At 35.5% G+C, this 20,735-nt stretch overlaps 1 protein-coding gene across 3 annotated transcripts in view; it reads left to right on the top strand.

The window, feature by feature from the left end:
- The window catches only part of LOC104078746 (probable ubiquitin carboxyl-terminal hydrolase FAF-X), an 80,271-nt gene extending 60,934 nt beyond the window's left edge, over nt 1-19,337 (top strand). For 2 of the 3 annotated variants that reach the window (XM_009580507.1, XM_009580506.1), the window contains 12 exons: nt 1,898-2,039; nt 2,215-2,965; nt 3,476-3,599; nt 4,972-5,197; nt 6,308-6,437; nt 9,128-9,313; nt 11,026-11,246; nt 12,332-12,420; nt 14,979-15,135; nt 15,534-15,746; nt 16,198-16,293; nt 17,752-19,337. In XM_009580507.1, the coding sequence (XP_009578802.1) occupies nt 1,898-2,039; nt 2,215-2,965; nt 3,476-3,599; nt 4,972-5,197; nt 6,308-6,437; nt 9,128-9,313; nt 11,026-11,246; nt 12,332-12,420; nt 14,979-15,135; nt 15,534-15,746; nt 16,198-16,293; nt 17,752-17,886 (2,470 nt within the window). In that variant the 3' untranslated portion in view covers nt 17,887-19,337. The remainder of the gene's footprint in view (nt 1-1,897; nt 2,040-2,214; nt 2,966-3,475; nt 3,600-4,971; nt 5,198-6,307; nt 6,438-9,127; nt 9,314-11,025; nt 11,247-12,331; nt 12,421-14,978; nt 15,136-15,533; nt 15,747-16,197; nt 16,294-17,751) is intronic. The other variant, XM_009580508.1, reaches the window with a different exon arrangement.
- The last annotated feature ends 1,398 nt before the right edge of the window (nt 19,338-20,735 follow it).

A 20,735-nucleotide genomic window follows, 5' to 3' on the forward strand; every position in this document is an offset into this window, starting at 1 on the left:
AAAGATAGAGCTTTTTCATGTTAAAAGTGAAAACAGCTTAGGGACCGAATGCAATGTATAAAATTTTAAGACATGGCCAACAACTGTTGCTGTCTTCAGACTTCTGTAGTGTGTGGATAGAGCTGACCCAAGTATGAATCTTTAATTCCAATGAGTAAAACTCCATTCATTCTCACCATGTAAGCTGTAATTAAGGAGAATGGTGTAGAAAGTTTATCTTTTTCTTAAGATTTCCGCTGTATTTTTAATTAACTTAAAATGTGAATACTGAAATTCAGCTTCATATAGGGTATGTAAAAAAAGCACCCATATCAAATCAGACTGAAAGTAGCCCACTATCTTGATGATGGTGATCAATGACAAATGCTTAGTGAAGGAATAGAACTAGGCATTGTACGGTTGTACTTCTCTAGACTTTTTTTCTGTATCCCTTTTGAGGTGGATGATTAGAATTGCATGCAAGATTCAAGATGGCCTAATGATGGACTTGTTCTTTTTGAACAGTTGGCTTTTTCATTATTGTGTTAAATTTTGTATCACTAACAGTTGGCCTTCTTACTGTTCACTACATCTTTCAGATCATGTGTGATTCTTAAACGATACAGATCTCTGCACATTACCACTGCAAATTCTCTTTTATTGTGAAAGTTAAGCATTTACTGTTATCCTTCAGTTAGCAATTAAAATACAGGAAAAAACACTGATACAAACTGATTTTACTGTGGTAATCTTTCAACGTCAGTTGAGCTCATGGGTGAATTAGAAGAACTTCTAAGTGGAACATCTTAAGTTTCATGGGTTAAAATGTGTGACCAGAAGTAAGTTGAAATATTGCAAGATAAAATGAAAGCACTGATTTTATTTTATATGCAATGGGTAATTAAATGGAAGATACAGATGTGAAGCAATGTGAGTTACCATTCATTCCTGATATTATGTACTATCGTGAAATATTACCTGCCTTTTTGGAACTCTACTGGATTTGCGTAATTGTAGTTCTTAATAAAAATGCTACCCTGGTTGTAGTTTAGGGAGGAGAAAACTGATGATAAACTAAACTATTGGATTGGGGTATGACAGATTAACAGCCTTTCTAAATTTGTAAGTTATTTAATAGATGAATGAATATTACTGTTCTGGTTGAAGTGTTTCTAAATACTAATTTATTCACTGTTGTAAAAACCTTTGTATGCTTGATGGCAGAAACAAGCCCTGTAGGGTTATGTTGGAATAGATGCAAATTTTTAAATTTATTCATCACTTCTTTATCTTTTAAAAAAAAAAAAAAATTGTTTCCAAGATGTCTTAACTGGTTGTTTCTCAAGCATTGCTTGTTCATTATGTGAAGGTTATATCAGAACACAGTAAGTCAAAGCCAGTCATAAATAGGCAAAGTGATTTTATGAAGACAGCTATTCAGGTTTTTTCAGAAAGAAAAATAAAAAGGCTTTTTTTTTTTTTTTTTGAACTGTTGTCTTTCAAAAAAGGTCAGCAATGGAAAAAGTACTCTAGTTTGCTATCTGTGCTTCTCTACCAGCTTAAGTTAGCTAAGAGTCTGTCACGCTACTTTAGCTGCTTTAAAAACAAGATGTGCTAAAAGATTCAGCTTCCATGATCTTTTCAGTGTACTTGAAACATACAGGTCATTTCTATGATCTTCATAAAATAACTATAGTTAGTGCAGATCAAAAAATACATTGTGTAGGTACTGTAATGTAATTGTAGGAAGACTAGAATAAAAGAGTTCAGTTCTCTTTTTGCTGCTTATATCCTTTTGCCAAAAGTTGACATCAAAGGCTGAATAAAACTTTTGCAGTAACGTGCTGTGTAGCACCTGTAAAACATAAAAGTTGAACACATTTCTACCTTTCTCTTATATCTGTCTGTTCGTTGGTAGGTACGAATGTGAGGAATCCTTCACAACTCTGAACGTAGATATAAGAAATCACCAAAACCTTCTTGATTCTTTGGAACAGTATGTCAAAGGAGATTTATTGGAAGGTGCAAATGCATATCATTGTGAAAAATGCAACAAAAAGGTAATGATTCTGTATATATTAAATTTGTGAACAACTGTGATGTTATAGCCGTACTAAGTTCAGTCTTAGTTCATGTTCAGCGAAAAAAGTTACCCTTTAATTACTGAATTCAGTTGTTGGTAAGAGTATATGAATGGAAACTTAAGAGCTGATAACTGTTTATGTCCTTTTTTAGGTTGATACAGTGAAACGCTTGTTGATTAAGAAGTTGCCTCCAGTTCTTGCAATCCAGTTGAAACGATTTGATTATGACTGGGAAAGGGAATGTGCAATCAAGTTCAATGATTATTTTGAATTTCCACGAGAGCTGGACATGGAGCCTTACACGGTGGCAGGTGTAGCTAAATTGGAAGGAGATGATGTAAATCCTGAAAATCAGATAATACAAAATGAACAGTCTGAAAATGAACACTCTGGGAGCACAAAATACAGGCTTGTTGGTGTACTTGTACACAGTGGCCAGGCCAGTGGTGGACATTATTACTCTTATATTATCCAGAGGAATGGTGGAGATGGTGAGAAAAATCGGTGGTATAAATTTGATGATGGAGATGTGACAGAGTGTAAAATGGATGATGACGAAGAAATGAAAAATCAATGTTTTGGTGGAGAATACATGGGAGAAGTATTTGATCACATGATGAAGCGTATGTCCTACAGACGCCAGAAGAGGTGGTGGAATGCTTATATTCTTTTTTATGAACGTATGGACACAATAGACAAAGACAATGAACTAATAAAATATATTTCAGAACTTGCTATCACCACTAAACCCCATCAGATTAAAATGCCATCAGCCATTGAACGAAGTGTACGGAAACAGAACGTGCAGTTCATGCATAATCGTATGCAGTACAGCCTAGAATATTTCCAGTTCATAAAGAAGTTGCTTACTTGTAATAGTGTCTACTTAAATCCTCCTCCAGGTTAGTATGTTAGAGCAGTAATTATGGATTAATTTCTTGCAAGAAGAGTGTTGATTTGTGTTGTCAAGAATTTGTCTAGCCAGTGAAAATTCTGTGCATTCTGCTTTGAATACTCCGTCTTTCTGGACTTCTGCAGTTAAACTCTGTTGTTGAGTTGTTCTTCAGTGATAACATGCCAGAATATTTAGCAAAAAATACTTAGATAAACTATCAACTATTATTCGGTTTATGTACTAAGTCATGTTAAAATACTTAAGTTTGTGGCTTGTTCTGCTGAAGACAGTTCTCAAAGGTGAGATGCTGAATTTCTAAAAATCAGACATATGTTACCTGTCTTAAAGCTTACATTTTTCAGATGATACATTAGAGAAGCCAGAGGCTGTTTTGATCAAGTTTCTTGTTAAAATTGGAACACAATGTCAAACAAAATAGTAATCTGGAATCAGTTAAATTATTAAAAGTAAATTGCTTTTACTTTGTCTACATGTGAGTATTTTGATTTTTCTTTAGGACAAGATCATCTGTTGCCTGAAGCAGAAGAAATAACTATGATTAGTATTCAGCTTGCTGCTAGATTTCTCTTCACCACAGGATTTCATACAAAGAAAATAGTCCGTGGCCCTGCTAGTGATTGGTATTCTGTCTTTTAACAACAATTACAGTTTTGGAAGTTTGATGTCTGTTAAAAGATCCCACTTATATACGTAGGACAATAAGAGGTGCTAGTGTTCTGTCCCATTTTCCCCTCTATCCCAAATACGTGGTCAAGGTGCACATGAAAAGGGGACAAAATTTGAACAGAAAATACTAGGAAGAAATTGAGCCTTAAAATAAGCTGCTGAGCTGAACAGCTTCAAAATTAATTTTCAAACGGAGCTTAAATCTACCTTTTGTATGTGTTTTAAAAAGAATAAAGCAGTAGAATCTATCGCTAGCACAAACCTAATAGGTTATGTATTCTGACTAATTCAGAATGGTTTGTTCATGGTTTGAGTAGTTTTAAACAAAGCTCTTTTCAAACCCGTTTTTGCAGCTTATATTTGTATTGTGTTTCTGAAACATATATATAGTCTTTTAGACTCTGTTAGTAGAGTGCTTTATGTACATTGCTACAGGGCCTGTAATTCAAAACTGTAGTATAACAAGCAGTACAATCTTATTCATAGCACCACAGCATTTTAGTCTTTAAGCTGGGTTATTCTGTGTTGGGGAGAGAAGTGTGGGTTACTACTGGTAGAACTAAAGAGAAAATTTAGTATTCGTGATGATCAGTAGTTTACCAGCTACTAGTAAGTGAGTAATACATGGCAAATAGGTACCTTAAGTTTTTTCTCCAATAGCAACTTTCAGAGTAGCTAAGTTACTCCTGTTACTCTAAGAGAACTCCTATTCTAGGAGTTCAAATATTGCTGCAGGAAGGAGGGCAGAGTCACACAACACCCTCTCTGGAACAGATACTTTACTGTTCGGGGTTGTTGTGTGTTTTGTTTTTGTTTTTTTGGTTTTGGGGTTTTTTGGGGGTTTTTTGTTGGTTTTTTTTTTATCTGTAAATGCAAATATAAATTCCTGATAGGTTACATATTTAATTACCTGTCTTATACACAGCTTATGAAATCCACCTCACGTGTTCTCTGCTGCTCACCCTCTCCCCCAGTTCCAATACAGAGGGAATGATGGCTGCCAATTTAGGACCTGCTTTGAGTAGTAGTTTGGGAGTTAGGGGATGTAATCCTGTCTTAGTTCTTATGGGTGATAGAAGTAAAATGCTACAGTTTAAATGTAAGTTTTTAAATTGAAGTCCCTTTCAAATTTGTAATTGCTAGTAACAGAGAGTATCACTATAGGAACTACAGTTTATCTGATTGTAAGCATTTTGTGAGCAAAAATGTTTGGGGATCACCGTTAACATGTATTTTCATCAAATTCTGCAGAAGAATACATCTGCCACAATTCATTAATGTCTACATTTGGTCATAATCTCTCAGTTGTGTCATCTTCTATTTCAGGTATGATGCGTTATGCATCCTTCTTCGTCACAGCAAGAATGTACGCTTTTGGTTTGCACACAACGTCCTTTTTAATGTTTCAAACCGCTTCTCTGAGTATCTTTTGGAATGCCCTAGTGCAGAAGTGAGGGGTGCATTTGCAAAACTTATAGTATTTATTGCACATTTTTCATTGCAAGACGGACCATGTCCTTCACCTTTTGCCTCTCCTGGACCTTCCAGTCAGGTATTTAATTTTCTAATGAAAAACTTTAGAAACTTATTCTTACTTCTTCTTACTTCTTCATTATAAGCATTTAATGTAAAGTAAATTCTGGAGTAGATGCATCAGTGTTGACAGGAAAGCTGTACAGTCCGTTTTGCACTACATAACATGATCTAACTCAACCAGTTTATGTGAGAGTTGCTGTCAGAGGGGTTCAGTTTCCCCTCATTTGTAAATCTCTGTGAAGACTAAGTAGTGAGAACTTTGAGTTGAGTTGCGAGTGTGACATCTGCAAAATAAAAGTAGTGGCTTATAATAAAGTAATGTGTAGGGGAGTAAACCCTTGTTTTTCATTTAGAATTAAAAAATTAAACAAAAACCAAACAAACCCCACAAAAACATGCAGGAGCTCCTTAAGTTTTCTTCCCCTCTATCCTGCAGTATTTAAATTGTCAAAAATTGTAACTTTGCATGGGAGTAGACAGTAAATTGCCTAATTTTATACACCTAGGACTGACAAACAAAAAAAAAAGCCAAAAACTTAATGTAATACTTGTCATAATAATGTTTTTGTTTAGACTAGATTAAAATATAAAAGAACAACCTTTTTGAGCCTTTGCTTTGTCATGTTTTTAATGTCTACAGTAAGACACTTTTTATTTGTATTGTTCCGCTTACCTTCTCCGAGTGCTTTCACTACTGTATCCAGCAAAAGAATTTGTATTAAGTTAGAGCTGCATATGCTTTGACAGTGTTTTGTTTCATGAGATATGAGATACACCTGTAGAGGTGATTTGGTTGTCTGTCTTAGTCTATGAAGTTCACAGTAGAAATGCGTGTGCTTTTCTGAGTATTTCAGCCTAGCTGCTATTGGAGAAAAAGCTCAATTAAAAGCTTCTGTACTTTCACAATTTCTTGGACTCACATGGTATTTAGTGATGGGAGTCTTATTCCCTGTATGTCTGTGTTTCTTTGTGTGAGATACAGAAGACTAACCAGCTGCTCGTATTTTAGAGCTTTTATGAATCCCATACCTTTTAACCGATTCTGTTTTCTGCCATAGTAGAAAGTATAAACTAAATAAAGATTTGACAGGTTCAACCACTGATATTAAAACTTTTTTTTTAATAGGCTTATGATAACTTAAGTTTAAGTGATCACTTACTGAGAGCGGTACTAAATCTTCTAAGAAGGGAAGTGTCTGAACATGGGCGCCATTTGCAGCAGTATTTCAATCTGTTTGTGATGTATGCCAATCTAGGTAAGCAAATTACACACACTTTTACTGATGATGCTGTAATAAACTGTTTTTTATTAATGATCCAGTTACACAGGTAACAGCAGGAGAATCCAGTTTTTCAGCCTCAGGCAGATTGTTATCATTAAATGTCATATAAATGCTCTCTAGAGTGTCTGTGTTCCTCCAGTTTGGAGTTTGGGGCTTCAGTCTTCCTGCCATCCTTGGAAGATTAACACAAGAAGCTTGGAGCAATAAGGTTGTGCCTTCCTGAGAGGGTGTGGGGGTGAAAAAATGGCAAGAGAGATGATGCTTTGTTCAGGGCTCATTTGCAGGGAGGTCATGAGACCTAAGAAGTGTGTGGGGCTGTCAACTGGTTTGAGCCTGAAGAAGTTGAGGAAGGTAAAAGTTCAGAAAAGGGAGAGGTGCATGATTCTCCTTTATGGAATGTGAATAGGTCTGATCTCAGTTTAACTGCAAAAATTATTTTTGTTTGGAATAGTTACTTCAGATACTATTAGTATTATTTTATTCTATTCTTAGTATACAGGCTAGTGACCTTCTACGCAAAGAACCTACATAATGCAGAATTTAACACAAGTTTTTGTATACTTCTAAATCTATACTTATTTCTATTTTCATAATGCTGGATACCATTAAGATCCTGAATAAAAATGGGTGATGCTGGAAGTGCCACAGCCAATATTTCATGTGCATCACCACAGAACTGATAACCATCTCATCTCAGTTATATTATAGCACGTGTATAATGGGTCGTAAGTGTAGCACCTGCAAATACAGGTAGTCCTACTAATCTTGCATTCAAAGATGCTAAAAATAAATACGCATTTGCGATCATATTCAATCTCTAATGTAATCTTCATTCAGAAAATTTAGGACTCTAGTCTTTGTGAAAAGAATCATTGTCTCCAGCCTGGGAGAACTTTACTTAAGCCTTCCTATGTTGAAAAAACAGTGGCTTTTCTTGCCTGTTTATCTTGGAGGAACTACAACATCCAATAAATTTATAGTGGAATTCCCCAATTCTTGCGTTCTTTTACCTCACATGATGTCTATGGTAAAAGCATTCTGGCAAGCAATGATGTCTAAGAAAATATATAGATTGAGCTATTTCCTCAGCCTCCCAAGGAGTTTTTAAAGGGGAGACAAATATAGAATCAGTGTTTTGCTGATAATACTGAGCAGCTCATCCATTGCTGGTTATCGGCTTCTGCAGGCAAGTTATAAATGTGTTAGATTACTTTATAGCTGAAGTGTTAAGCAAGTGTATCAGTCCAAATGGAGTTATTTCAGTATTTCCACATAGAAGTCACACACACACAAAGTTCTGGAAGCTCTTTCATGTGGGTGGGCAATTTTAAAGGAATTTAATTTCCTATCTGTAAAATTAATCTGGGCAATTGTGTTAACTGAATTTCACCTATAATGTATGTTGCTTTCATATACTTTGTCTACCAAAGCATTCTCTGTTAGGGTTCCGTCATGACCCCCAGAAGTGGACTTAATGTCATTACAGAGAAGAGAGGTGCAATTCTTCTGCTCTAAGTTACCTTTTCTTTACTAGTTTTTCGTAGTCAGTGCAGTTGAAGCCTGTGACTAGGAAAGCACTCAGAAGGCAGATGGAAAAGCATAACTAGATTTTATTTGTGGGTCTGATCGTTAGCGCAATCTACGCTGCAAAGGTAAACATGGAAACATTAAGCAGTTGTGCTTGTCTTACTACTGTTAACTGAAGGCTTCTGTAGGGATGTAGAGTGTTCATTCGGCAAAAGCCACAATACATCATTCCTGCAGCACCCCAAGTTCTGTGAAAAAGATTAAATTGTCTGACATTTTGAGAAATCAAATAATATATTGTTCATGTCAAAGGAAGCGAGAGATCAGTTCTGTAAAGGATGTAACTACAAAACTATCTAACATAATCAAAAAGATACTGTAAAAGAGCTCTAATAAGGTGCTATTTGGATTCCTCCTTATCAGAAAGATGGTAGGTAAGGTCCAGTTGTATTCAGAATAAGAAATGTATGAAAAGTCATGACTTCTATCCAAACTGAGAAACAAGATCAGAAGGGACATACCGAATTTACTGGTAGGTACTTGTGTAGTATGTGCAAGGTATTCTTGCAGTGAAACTAGCTTTGGATTTTTTGGTTGGTTGGGTTTTTGGTTGATTTTGGAGCTTTTCTCATTTTGTTTTTTGTTTTTTCATAAATTGATTTTGTCACTCTTGTTTTACGCATACTGCATAGTATGGCACAGTTGGAAATGTCTTAAAATCTAGGACATGATGGAAAAACAACGAAATATACTGGGGGGGGTATTCATCCTACCCTAGGCCTCACAATAAAAAGATTAATTCTTTGTCCAAAAGACTTCTCTGAGGCTTTACTATTAACACAGATGCTAGTTACTTAAGTGCTAATGAGCATTGTTAAGAAATAGTAGTAATTTACAACTCTCCTTCAGTGTGATTTTTCAGCTGAACATAATTTTCTTGTACATTTTTACTGATTTGATTTTTTCCTCAGAAAGCATAAACAATGGTTATAATAAAACCCAGCAACTGAAAAGTTACAAATCATGTAAACAGTAGTTATTTTTCTTTTCAAAAAAACCCAAACAAACTATTGTTGGTGCCAGAAACAAGATGTATCTTTTTTTTTTCCCTGCCCTCCCCTTGCCCCCCCCAAAAGGTGTAGCAGAGAAGACACAACTTCTGAAACTAAATGTTCCTGCAACCTTCATGCTTGTGGCTCTGGATGAAGGTCCAGGTCCTCCAATTAAATACCAGTATGCTGAACTGGGGAAGCTATACACTGTTGTGTCACAACTGATCCGTTGTTGCAATGTGTCATCGCGGATGCAGTCTTCTATCAATGGTATAGTGAAATTTAAGTTTTCCTTAGATTAATTTAATATATCAGTAAATGTCTTTTGTGCATATTTAGCTATTACGTGTAAAATGGATTAGCTGGAAAAATGTTTGCCTTTTATGTTTAGCAACTCCTTTTGTTTAAAGACAGAAATCTTTGTTGTAAGCAAAACTGATTTGCTATACTAAAAAGCACAAGACAGAAATCTGTTCTCTATCTTATGCTTCTTGGCTTATTCCTTAAAGATACAGGAAAACAACTGAGTAGTAAAGTAGTAGTTTGTTGATTACAAAATAGTAATGATTTTAGATTAGTTTAAGCTCATTGTAAAGAGTTGCAAAAAGAACTTTTGATTCTGAGTAGGCAATAAAATAATAGATTACTTTCACGTTACCAGTACAAAAGTAATCTAACCTGTACGGGAAAAACACTATAGCAGGCTCTGAAATAGCTAATATTGCTTATCAGTAAAGAGATCTTGCATTGTTGTGGATAGCTCTTGAAAATTATTTGGTGCTTGTTCGCAGTCAAGACGACAAACAGAAGCCAGCACTTTAATTTATAAAAGATAATCAGCTAGAAATTGGTCAACCACAGTATAAATCATTAATATCTCCAGTAGTTGAATAGAGTGCAGTTATTTTTGAGAAATGGTGACAGAATATTGGGCTACGTGGACTTGATAGCATGTATATGTGCACGTTCTATTAAGCGTATTTTAGAAAACCTAATTAGGAATCTGTAGAGAAGCTATTTAATGGCAAACTTATTACAACTTGATGTGTCAGGCTATAAAGTCAATAGGCTAGAATGTGCTATAGTAGGATTAATGAACTGAAAATTTTACTGTGCTATAATAAGCTTCAGAACCATTAGACAGTTTTGATTTGGTTTTGTTTCCAGTGCATTATTTGAGGCTTACACTGAAAAGATATTCTACCTATGAAAAATAATGGTATATTCACTGTATTCATAATGTTGTACTAAAAAAATTACTTTGTATGAACATTACTCTTGACTACTAATTATGATTACTATTTGCAGAGTAAAGTTATTTTTTGCTTCAGCATATTAAGCTAAAAAAGTTCTCCCTTGAACTTCTGGGCATCTTCAAACAATAACTCAAAACACTGCCAAATTTAGAAACATCAGGAGCAAATCAACAGTCTTTCCGTACACAAAATGAAGCTTACTAAATAAGATGCATTAATTTTTATTCTTTCAAAAATATATTACTTCTCTCTACGTTCTAGAGATTCAGATGGGACTGTTCTGACATAGATAGTCCTCTGAACCCTTTCCCATTGCCTAAGTCAAGTAAATAGACCTCGTGTCCTAAAATGTCATAGATTTGCGCTGTGTTACACAAGCAGCAAAGCAGATAAATTCGTGAGATAGGAGGATTTCGCTGAGGAAACTCTCAGTAATTTCTCTTCTTGCATATGAATGTGTGTCTAGCTGTTCTGCTTTGATTGTCATTGCATAATCTTACCCGAGAGGAAGGAATAGCTCCCTCAGGCAGGAAGTGTCAAGCTTCACAATCATAAAACTTAGTTATTTTTCATACCATAGTATTTTTAAAAGAAAATAAGCTGTTAGGGAGGGGTTGGTTTTTTTCCATCTGTTGTTTTTTGATGGGTTACACCAATTTATGTATTGTTGGGTCTACACTGAAAGTACTTCAGTACCTTTTCATCTGTAATTACTGTTTATTCTAGGTAATCCCCCACTTGCCAACCCTTATGGTGATCCTAATTTATCTCAACCTATAATGGCACTTCAGCAGAATGTAGCAGACATTTTGTTTGTGAGAACTAGTTATGTGAAGAAAATTATTGAAGATTGCAGCAACTCTGAAGAGACCATCAAGTTGCTTCGTTTCTGCTGTTGGGAGAATCCTCAGTTCTCTTCCACTGTCCTCAGTGAACTTCTCTGGCAGGTAAAATTAAAAGCTAGGAGAAAGATAGGAATATAAATGTGTGTGATGCAAGATTCTATATTTATATATAGGAATGTTGTATTAAATACTGAACAGGTGCTTGATAAACTTTCCTTAAGATGGCATTCTCTGTCAGTATTTACATCATGTTGGAGTACTATGAGAAGTCCTTTTATGAGTTTAGGAAAGCAATTGACCTTGTATGAGTTAGGAACACTATGTTAAGAATGGAAAGTAACTAGACTGAAGTGGTCTTTATGTATTACAGGAGCATTTTCTAAAGCTTTTCTGTCATTATCCATAAAAGAGCTTCTTACATTGCACGGAAAGTTAGAATCATTTCCTAAGATCTCCCTTGTACTTATTTTGAGTGTGTTTGTAAGGTTCTTTTTTACAAGTCTGCAGAACATACTTGGCTTCAGACTCAGGAAAGAAACTTTGGGACTGTCTTATTTTTCTTTTGTAATCTTTGTAAGGTTAGTCACCCTTTTCCACTCCAGATAGAATTTTTGACTTCTGTTAGCTCATCTTTATATTTGCCCATTTTTTCCCCCATGTAAACGTCACATTTTTCTATGTCCTTTTGTTTGGCACTTGAAAGAATCATAATAAAAATCACTTTACTGGTATTTTGCTAGCCATGTATTTTGCATTTTAGGATAACCTTTGAAGATAATCTTTGAACGTACTGTCTAAAAGTAGCAATATCAGTGAAAAATACCGTTTTGTAATTTTGCTTTTCTAAAGGTGTTTTTTTAAGGTAGCTTCTTCAGCATCTCATGCTTGGGGCTTCAGATTAATTGTGTTAGAAACTCAGGAGGAAACATTTTGTCCTTTACAAAACCTACTATATTTAAAAAAAACAAAAACAAAACAAAAAACCCCCACAAACCAACAAAACCACAACCCCCCATAAACCCTGACACAATCAACATTTTAAAAAAAAAAGGATGCATTGTTTCTCGAAATATCCTTTAAATTACAGTAAACTTCACTTCAAATGAATTGTGTTCTTGTATTGCACCATGTAATCTGCATGCTTCAAGGAATGCTTTCTTATGTTCTCTGCATTTTTACTTTTTAAGGTTGCATATTCATATACATACGAGCTTCGACCTTATTTGGATCTGCTTCTGCAAATCCTGTTAATTGAGGACTCTTGGCAAACTCACAGGTTAGTATTTACCTCTCTGTTTATAATTCAAGATCATTATGGTTTTTACAGCTTGTTTTCCCAGTGGTTATGTTGCTAATACTTTCAAAAGGTTTGTTTTAAATATGTATTAAATCAAAATACAGGAATAAAGCATTTTTTTTCCACTTTTATCTCAATTTTTGAGATATGTCTACAATTTCTCACCCTCACCTTCCTTACTATTGAGAAGTTTGCTGCTTAGTCCTATAAACCCAGGATTTTTCATATGCAAGAGAATGTGCCATTTAGGCTAAACTCATTGGTATTTACTGTCAGGTGCTTAGGTTGATTCTTACAAACATCTCATTCAAGAGGGTCCAATAATAGCCTGGTCTTACTAAGAAGCACATAGTCAGTCATAGTAGAGATACCAAGACATGTGTAAAGTGTGAACTTGGGAGAAAAGTATATTTCATACATAAATATTCTCTGTGATCACATTTCAAGATAATTTTAACTTCAATATATTAAATATTCATCCAGTTTCAAACTTAATTTCTATATGTCTATAGAATAAGGCTTTTGAAAGTTGAGATGAAAAAAATGTAGTTATTGCAAATACTGACTACTTGAGAGAATAGTCAATTTTTCAAAAGTTTTATATAGTAGTAGTAGGTGAGGTAACACAAAATGAATGTCATCAACATGCTACCTGACAATATTTCAAAATGTCACTGTTTTCAGATTAAGTGAATATACGTAGTACTGGATTTACTAAATCATTTGCAACCATGTCTCATATGACATTTAAAATACTTTGAGTAAGAGCACACTTGCTGCGTGCGATAAGGGTATTGGAGTGAAATCATGTACTTAACCTGTAGAAGCAGGCTGCGCTCTTAGGATTTTATCAGTTGCCTAGCCTTACTTTAGAAGATACTCTTAAGAGAAGATGGTAGTCTGGCTTACCACACTGCAAAACATGAAGACTAAGTTGGAGGGTTTTCTTCATTTTCTTTATAGGAATTACAGCTTAGGTAAGGGACGAGAATACCCTTTATACATAGGCGTTTCAGTTTTGCATATGTATGTATACGTAATACATACATAACGCAGTTTCTTTATGTTTTCTTCCTGATAAACAAATACTTCCATAAGATGTCTTTAAGTCCGCAGAATGCTGGAGGATGGGCATACTTTAGTAGATGTGAAGTAAAATAAAATATTTTATTGGGTGGAAATGCAGGTGAGAAATCATGGAAGTGGTTGTTTGGGATAGTGCTCTGTTTGAAATAATGAGGTATGAAGGAGGTTGAATGTTTTGGTACGGCTTTCACTATACTTGGAGGTGTACATCACTTCGTATTCAAGATTGCAGTCTCAGGAATAGCAGTATTCACTGGAATTGTATTAGGCTTCAGCAGAGGGCTATTAAGTGCTGCAGTCATCCTCTGATTTCTTGCTGCCACTTCTGGCAATACCTTGGAGTACTGGTCTCTGTCCTGTTCTTAGTTTTGCTGTGATAATCACCGAGTTTTAATGATCTTTGTCTTCTTTCTCAAAAAAAACCCCAAATAGTGTAACTGTCCATAGTAAATGGTAATATCTAACTTGTAGAAAACAGGTATCATCTGATCTTGGACAGTGAGCATCCTTCGGTGCTCCTTGTATTCTTGTACTGTGAGATGGCTGCTGCTGTTCTTTGGCATCAGACCTGCTCTCATAAATTTCTTGATTTGACAAGTTCAAGTGCCAAGTTTGGGATAATAGTGTTACAAGTACCATTAAGTTAAATCAGCTGAAGTAAAGCTCATCATCACTTCACAGATGGAGCCTAGGTTGCCAGCTGCCTGGGGTCTATTCGCTGGCTGTTGCTAGGGCTATGAGGAAAGAAGGCAGTTGCCTTTCCTGCAATGAGTGTAGCTCTTGGAGACGTCAGTGCAGGTTCTGTGCCCTCCTCTGATTTTTTTCAAAGCAAAAAGTACGTCAGTTCTCGGTTCTTGCACAGTTTCAGGTGGCAGTTAATTCCTCCACCCCTTGTTAGAGAGCAGAAGACACAGAAAGTGGGCTTAGTTCCAGGGAATGCCCAAGTCCCTTATCCCCATGCACAAATATGTACCATTCATTCCTCTTCAGAGGAACTGCATCTAAAAAGAGTGTATCTTTGAGAAGCATAACTATGATGTAAGTAACCATTCTGTTGAGGATTTAACTGTTCCAATTCAGTAAGGACCTATTGGGTTAAGAGGTCTATTTTGTAAATGCAGTTGATTTTAAAAATAAGTAAGAAAAATTAAATTAGTTAAAGTTGATTGCTGTGATTAGAATTAATCATACTTACATGTTTTATATATCTCATTCAGAGAGTTTAAATGTTACCAAACGTGCTAAAATGATGTTACGTATGTGATGTGTCAAGTTAGTTTTCTGATTAAAAAAAAACCCTTAATAAAACCAGAAGTCAGAATATGAGCTATGCCTTTTATAATTACCTTGAAAATGAAGCCTTAATTCAAATACTAAAACTCTAACACTTGAAGTTGTGGTTTTGTTTTTGGGTTTGGTGGGGTTTTTTGTTTGTTTGTTTGTTTTTGTAGGATTCACAATGCACTTAAGGGAATCCCGGATGACAGGGATGGACTATTTGACACCATTCAGCGATCTAAGAATCATTATCAGAAAAGAGCTTATCAGTGTATAAAGTGCATGGTAGCTCTCTTCAGCAACTGTCCTGTAGCCTACCAGATCCTTCAGGTGATACTTTTCATTCTGTTTCTTGCTGCTTTTTTTCCAGTTCTGTGTATTAAAAAAAAAAAAAAATCACCATTACTCAGTTTTATCGCCTTGATGGAACTACAACTTCCAAGCACAACTCATTTGAACCTTCCTATATCAGAAGGTCAATAGATGGGATTGAGAGCAATTCAGTTAAACTTGCACTCATGATTCTGTGATGCAGCTGCAAATCGGCAGACTTCATTTCAAATTTTAAGTTTTCTTTGTGCAAAAAAAGATATTTCAGGGAGTCTTTTAAGTAGCAGCATATGTGTTGGTGGTCTGTTCTCTGACAGCTGATGTATAGGAAGGGAAAAATATTTCTATTTTGAAGAATAGAGAAAATAATTCTGAATTGTTAATTTTTCCATCTGCAGAGCAATGGAGATTTGAAGAGAAAATGGACCTGGGCAGTAGAATGGCTTGGAGACGAGCTTGAGCGTAGACCATACACTGGCAATCCCCAATACACCTATAATAATTGGTCTCCACCAATACAAAGCAATGAAACATCAAATGGCTACTTCCTAGAGAGATCACACAGTGCTAGAATGACTCTTGCAAAAGCTTGTGAACTCTGCCCAGAGGAGGTAAAGAATTAATTTGACTTCTGGTAAAAGATTTGAGTGAAGTGCTTCTATAAATAATTAACCTTAGCAACAATCTCCGGTCATTGTAGAGGTAACACGTTTTATAAGTGTTTTATAAATACGGATTTCTATTTTTGTTGGCTTCAGTTACATACTCCTGTGCATTTTTCCACTTCTATTACTGTTTCTATAGACATCTGTCACTTAAAGAATTAGCAGTATAGAATTGAAATTGACGATTTAAAGTAGATTATGAATGGGTCTGTTTTTCCAATAATATGTCAATAGTGGGAATTTTTATGTAGTACAGTACAGGCTATGGGTGATGCGGTGGGGTAGAATTTTTCTCCAAGCATGTCTGAAACAATCACTTGCATGTAGGATTGGTTCTGGATAGAATAATCATAATATGTTTTACCTAAGTAAATTAAATATTTTTTTCAAACTTTAGGAACCAGATGATCCTGATGCCCCGGATGAACATGAGTCTTCTCCACCTGAAGATGCCCCACTGTATCCCCATTCACCTGGTTCCCAGTATCAACAGGTAAAAGCTCAGAGTTGAACCATTTATTCAGAGTTCCAGATTAGCTTTTTTAGCATTTATGGTAACTTAAATTATAGACATCTAGCCAGAAGCATGTTATTGTCAAATACCACACTTGGAGGAATAAAGATAAAGATAGACCTCCATTTTGCCGGGAACAGTTTCACCATCAAGAGTTTCTGGTAAGAAATGTTATCGGATCAGGGATTAATCATCTATAGAAAGAGCAGGGGGACAGATGTCATCACAGTCTAGTGCGTACTGAATGATTCTGTCATATTTGTTGACATTGATAATATTTTCTGAGTTGCTTTCTTGTTTTTAAATAGAAAATCAAGCCTTAAGGCCTGAATTTCATTTTGGGTAATTGGAAGGCTTTCAGGAGAATGCAGATGGCTTTGTTACGTATAACTTGTGCTATGAACGCTGACCTCTGAATCTTAAGTATATATAAAATCTACATCTGTTTTTATGTTAAATGGCTGCTTTGTTAATATCTTCCAGTGGAAAGCCAGATCTGAAAGAAATCATAACCAGTTTTTTTACTGAATTGACTAAATGAGTAGATCCCCCACTTAGTTGCCATTTTTTGTTCCAATTCATTTTATATATTCCAAATCTGCTAATTTCATTTCCTTTCCTGCCCAAACCCATTTTCCCTCCATCTCGCTTTCCTTACTTGATGTTCTCAGCAGAGCAGTTGGTAAGTCATGCAGATTTTCCCACTCCTTTCTGAGCTCCTGAGTTCAGACACATGCTGTAACCTCACCATTACCTGTGTGATGTGTTCACTTTCTTGCAAGAGATGGCATTTCTCACTAACACACACAATCCTCATATTCCTAGTTTCTCCACAGTTGGTTAAACTCTGCAAAACAGTAGATAAATGAGATGTTTTCATTTGCCAGATGTGTGTATGACTTTTTAAATTGGGGCAGAGTATCTGCAGAAAACTACTGGTCTAGATTTCATTCAGTTCTGTAACACTAAAGTTTTCCCTCTTAAAAATTAAAGTATGCTGCATAAATACAGGTATGCTTTTTCCATTGTCTTAGGAAAAAAATTCAAGCTGGTTGAAACTGTTGATAAAATACGTGCACAGTTTAATGTCCGCAGCACATAGGCAGCCTCCTCTCCTTTTATTTCTTTCTTGCTGCTTTTGCTTTGCATGTAACTGTTTTTTATTCAAAAACTGAGATTACTATTTCAACTCATCCTTTTATCTTCACAAGTTGAAAGTTGGTTTACCTTCTGTGTGAATTAAAAAGGTAGGTGAAAGATGTGATTCAGAGGAATGAAGAAACCGTGATGTGTGTTCATAGATATTACTACACGGGAAGTTCAGTGTGCTTGAGGATACTTTTCAATACTCTGAATGTAAAGGGGAAAAGCTAGTAACTAGTCAGGAAACAGCCCACAAGTTTAATGTCCCTTTAAAATGTTTATGCTTTATTACAGAATAACCACGTGCATGGACAGCCATATACAGGCCCGGCAGCACATCATATGAACAACCCTCAGCGAACTGGCCAACGAGCACAAGAAAATTATGAAGGCAGTGAAGAAGTTTCCCCGCCTCAGACAAAAGATTAGTGAAATGCACATAATCAATTAACTTGCTCCATCAAGACTGTGCACCCAGGCCTTACAGTCCAACCTTTCTCTGTGTCTGGCTAATATTTAAAACTAGAAAAACTATTCCTAATCAACATGGAGTGGAGAGTCTATTCACTGTCTTATCTGCAGAAAATTGCTGTCAATATATAACCCGCCTGCAGTGGAAAGTGTATAGTGTTTTGTAATAAATGGCCTGATGCTAATGTGTAAATGGCAAAGGTGTATATAGTATATTAATGTTTGACTGTTAATTCTTGAGCAAGAAACATTTTTTTTGTCTTGATGAGACTCACAGATCTACAAAAACAAAAAAAAATTTCTTGATATATCTGCTGCGCTCTGCAACCAGTGTTGCCTGCCTCATGGCAGTCGGATCAACTCCTTTACGAAAAAGCCTATCCATGTCAACCACAAAAATAGTTTCATGTTAATTCTTTGCCACTGGAGTCGATTTTACTATGAGCAACGTAATGGCTGGTAACCTTTTAAATATTTGGTTGATGTGGAAAATTGGTGATGTAACATTGTTTCTAGATCTTTTTTCATTGCCTTTTTCATTCTGGTATTAGGTTAATCACTTTGAAGCTATAGTTATGCTGTAACATTTAGCATGGCTTCACACCAAGTTAGTGTAGCCAATGAGGGGGAAAAAAAAACGTGACAGCAGTTGTCCCAATGTGACAACTGTATTGCTCAGAACTTTTTCTTCTTACACCTAGACTATAAAATGGGGAGGGAAAATGTGACAAACAAGTGGTTTTCAGTTTCACATATGTTCCTCACATCTGATGTTTGACAGTTCTGTCTCTGGGTGGGATAAAGAACACTTAGTTTTCAGTAATAGGAATTTAAAAGATTTAAAACAAATATGCAAAAATTTGCTATGCCAGGATGCCTGGAGCATAATAGACTGTATTTGGTGTGCTTGTTTTGTTTCTTTGGTAGAGCTTATTAGATAAACTTCTAACACTTTCCTTCTACTGCATCCCAGTGAAGTGGAAGTCAACAAAATCACACAGTACTTGTGAGTGCCACTGCACCAAGTTAACTTGCTGGTTTTCTGCTCGTTCACAGTTCTACTTGAAAGCGAGAATTGTCTTAGCTCTTTATCCATTATACAGGAAATCTTAACATTAGAAGCAGGGTTTAATTATAAAAGAAACTGCTGGTTACTCAAATACAATTCTGAGGTATCTCTATTCCAGAATAAACATTTGTTTAAAGACTTAAAGAAACGCATCAGTAAATACTGTATTTAAATGAAAATTGGTAACTTGAATGTGTGTAATTTTTTTTGGAACCTGTCTAAAAACCAAATACCCCTGCAAAACAGATACAGCCCACCCTATACTATTTAAATATTTTGCTGTTTTATTTTATAGAAATTATTTTGCTGAATTCACAAATAGAATTTGATTTAAGAAGAATGTTTTGTCCTGTGGTGTGTGTTGTTTTTGGGGTTTTTTTAATGGACTGCACAGAAAGGTGAATTCTGTGCAATGGCACTATGCTGAATTCTGGAACAACAGTCACATTGAGATTCTGTGCACAAAAAAAATTGGCCCTTAAGAATAAAATAATCAGGACAATTACACTGTAAAAGTTTCTTAATGTGATTTATCTTGTACTTTTTGTATGTTTTTTATATACATATATATATTTAATGAGCACAAGCTTGATGGTGTTTTTTACAAATGAGTTGATAGAAACAAAGCTGCTTATCAAATTAAAGGTCTGTAGTTTTGAAATGAACAAAGGAAAATTCGGTCGCAAATGCATTCCTATGCATTTAGTATAATAAGGAAGGGACACAGAAGATTTTTGAATATGCTGTGTAGCGATGATCACTTTTATGCTTCCATGTTTTTCCGTAGTGCTAAAGTTAATTCAGGTTTTTTCATAGTTTTTTAGTAATACCATTTTACCAGGATTTAGTAAATTTGGATAAAGTGTTCCCATTTATGTTTGGGAATGCTTGTTGGAGGTTTTAACTCAAAAATTCTATCCTGAGTACTCAAGTTGAAATAGTTCATATTTATTTGGACCAGTAATTGTTAAACAAGCTATCTCAGAGGCGATTATTATGTATTTTTTACTATATAGGTAAAATATATAATGTGCTAGTTCAGCCTTGCCAAATGTGTTTGCTTTTAATCGTGCAATGATTGTAGAGACATGTCAAATCTGTGACACTTTAAGGCTGTGACTCTCTTCAGGCATACACACCCCTGTCCCTGAATTGGGAATGACTGCAGTGGCAGTTGTTTTTCAGGCGGCAAACTGAGAATATTGTGCATCTTTGTGACTTTGAAGAAGGATAGCCTGTATTGTTTGTTGCAGCTGCTGCTTTTAAATGGATCGCTAGAGTAAAAGATGCAATGTTTTTCTTCACTCTGGGCAAAACAATTTTGAATTGTAATTAACAAATACTGTACAAGCAAAATGTTTCTTATGCATGTTACTGTCACAGCATTTTGGCAGTGGTCATTTTCAGGCGATACACAGTACCTCATTGTTGATGGCACACTTTTAAAAATGGTAGTCCTCAAAGTGCCTAAAGATTTAATTCCCCCATCACTAATTTCAGTCCTGTTTTCTGTTTAGAACAGTTACTAGGGAATCTCTGGTCTTCCATAAAATGAGCCAATAAATAGTAAAGCAATTATTCATGTTCCTGACAATGTAACATCAATGACATAGAAACTGAAAATTCATAGGTGATGTTATATGGTGGTTAATGTGTAGTTTGACCTAGGGGGAAATCCGTAACCTTACTACGCAGAATTTCTCCCTCTTGTACATTTGGATTGTGGTTGGTTAGTGAC

The sequence above is a fragment of the Fulmarus glacialis genome, unplaced genomic scaffold, assembly GCF_000690835.1.
Source record: "Fulmarus glacialis isolate BGI_N327 unplaced genomic scaffold, ASM69083v1 scaffold2866, whole genome shotgun sequence".
Taxonomy (NCBI): Eukaryota; Metazoa; Chordata; class Aves; order Procellariiformes; family Procellariidae; genus Fulmarus; species Fulmarus glacialis.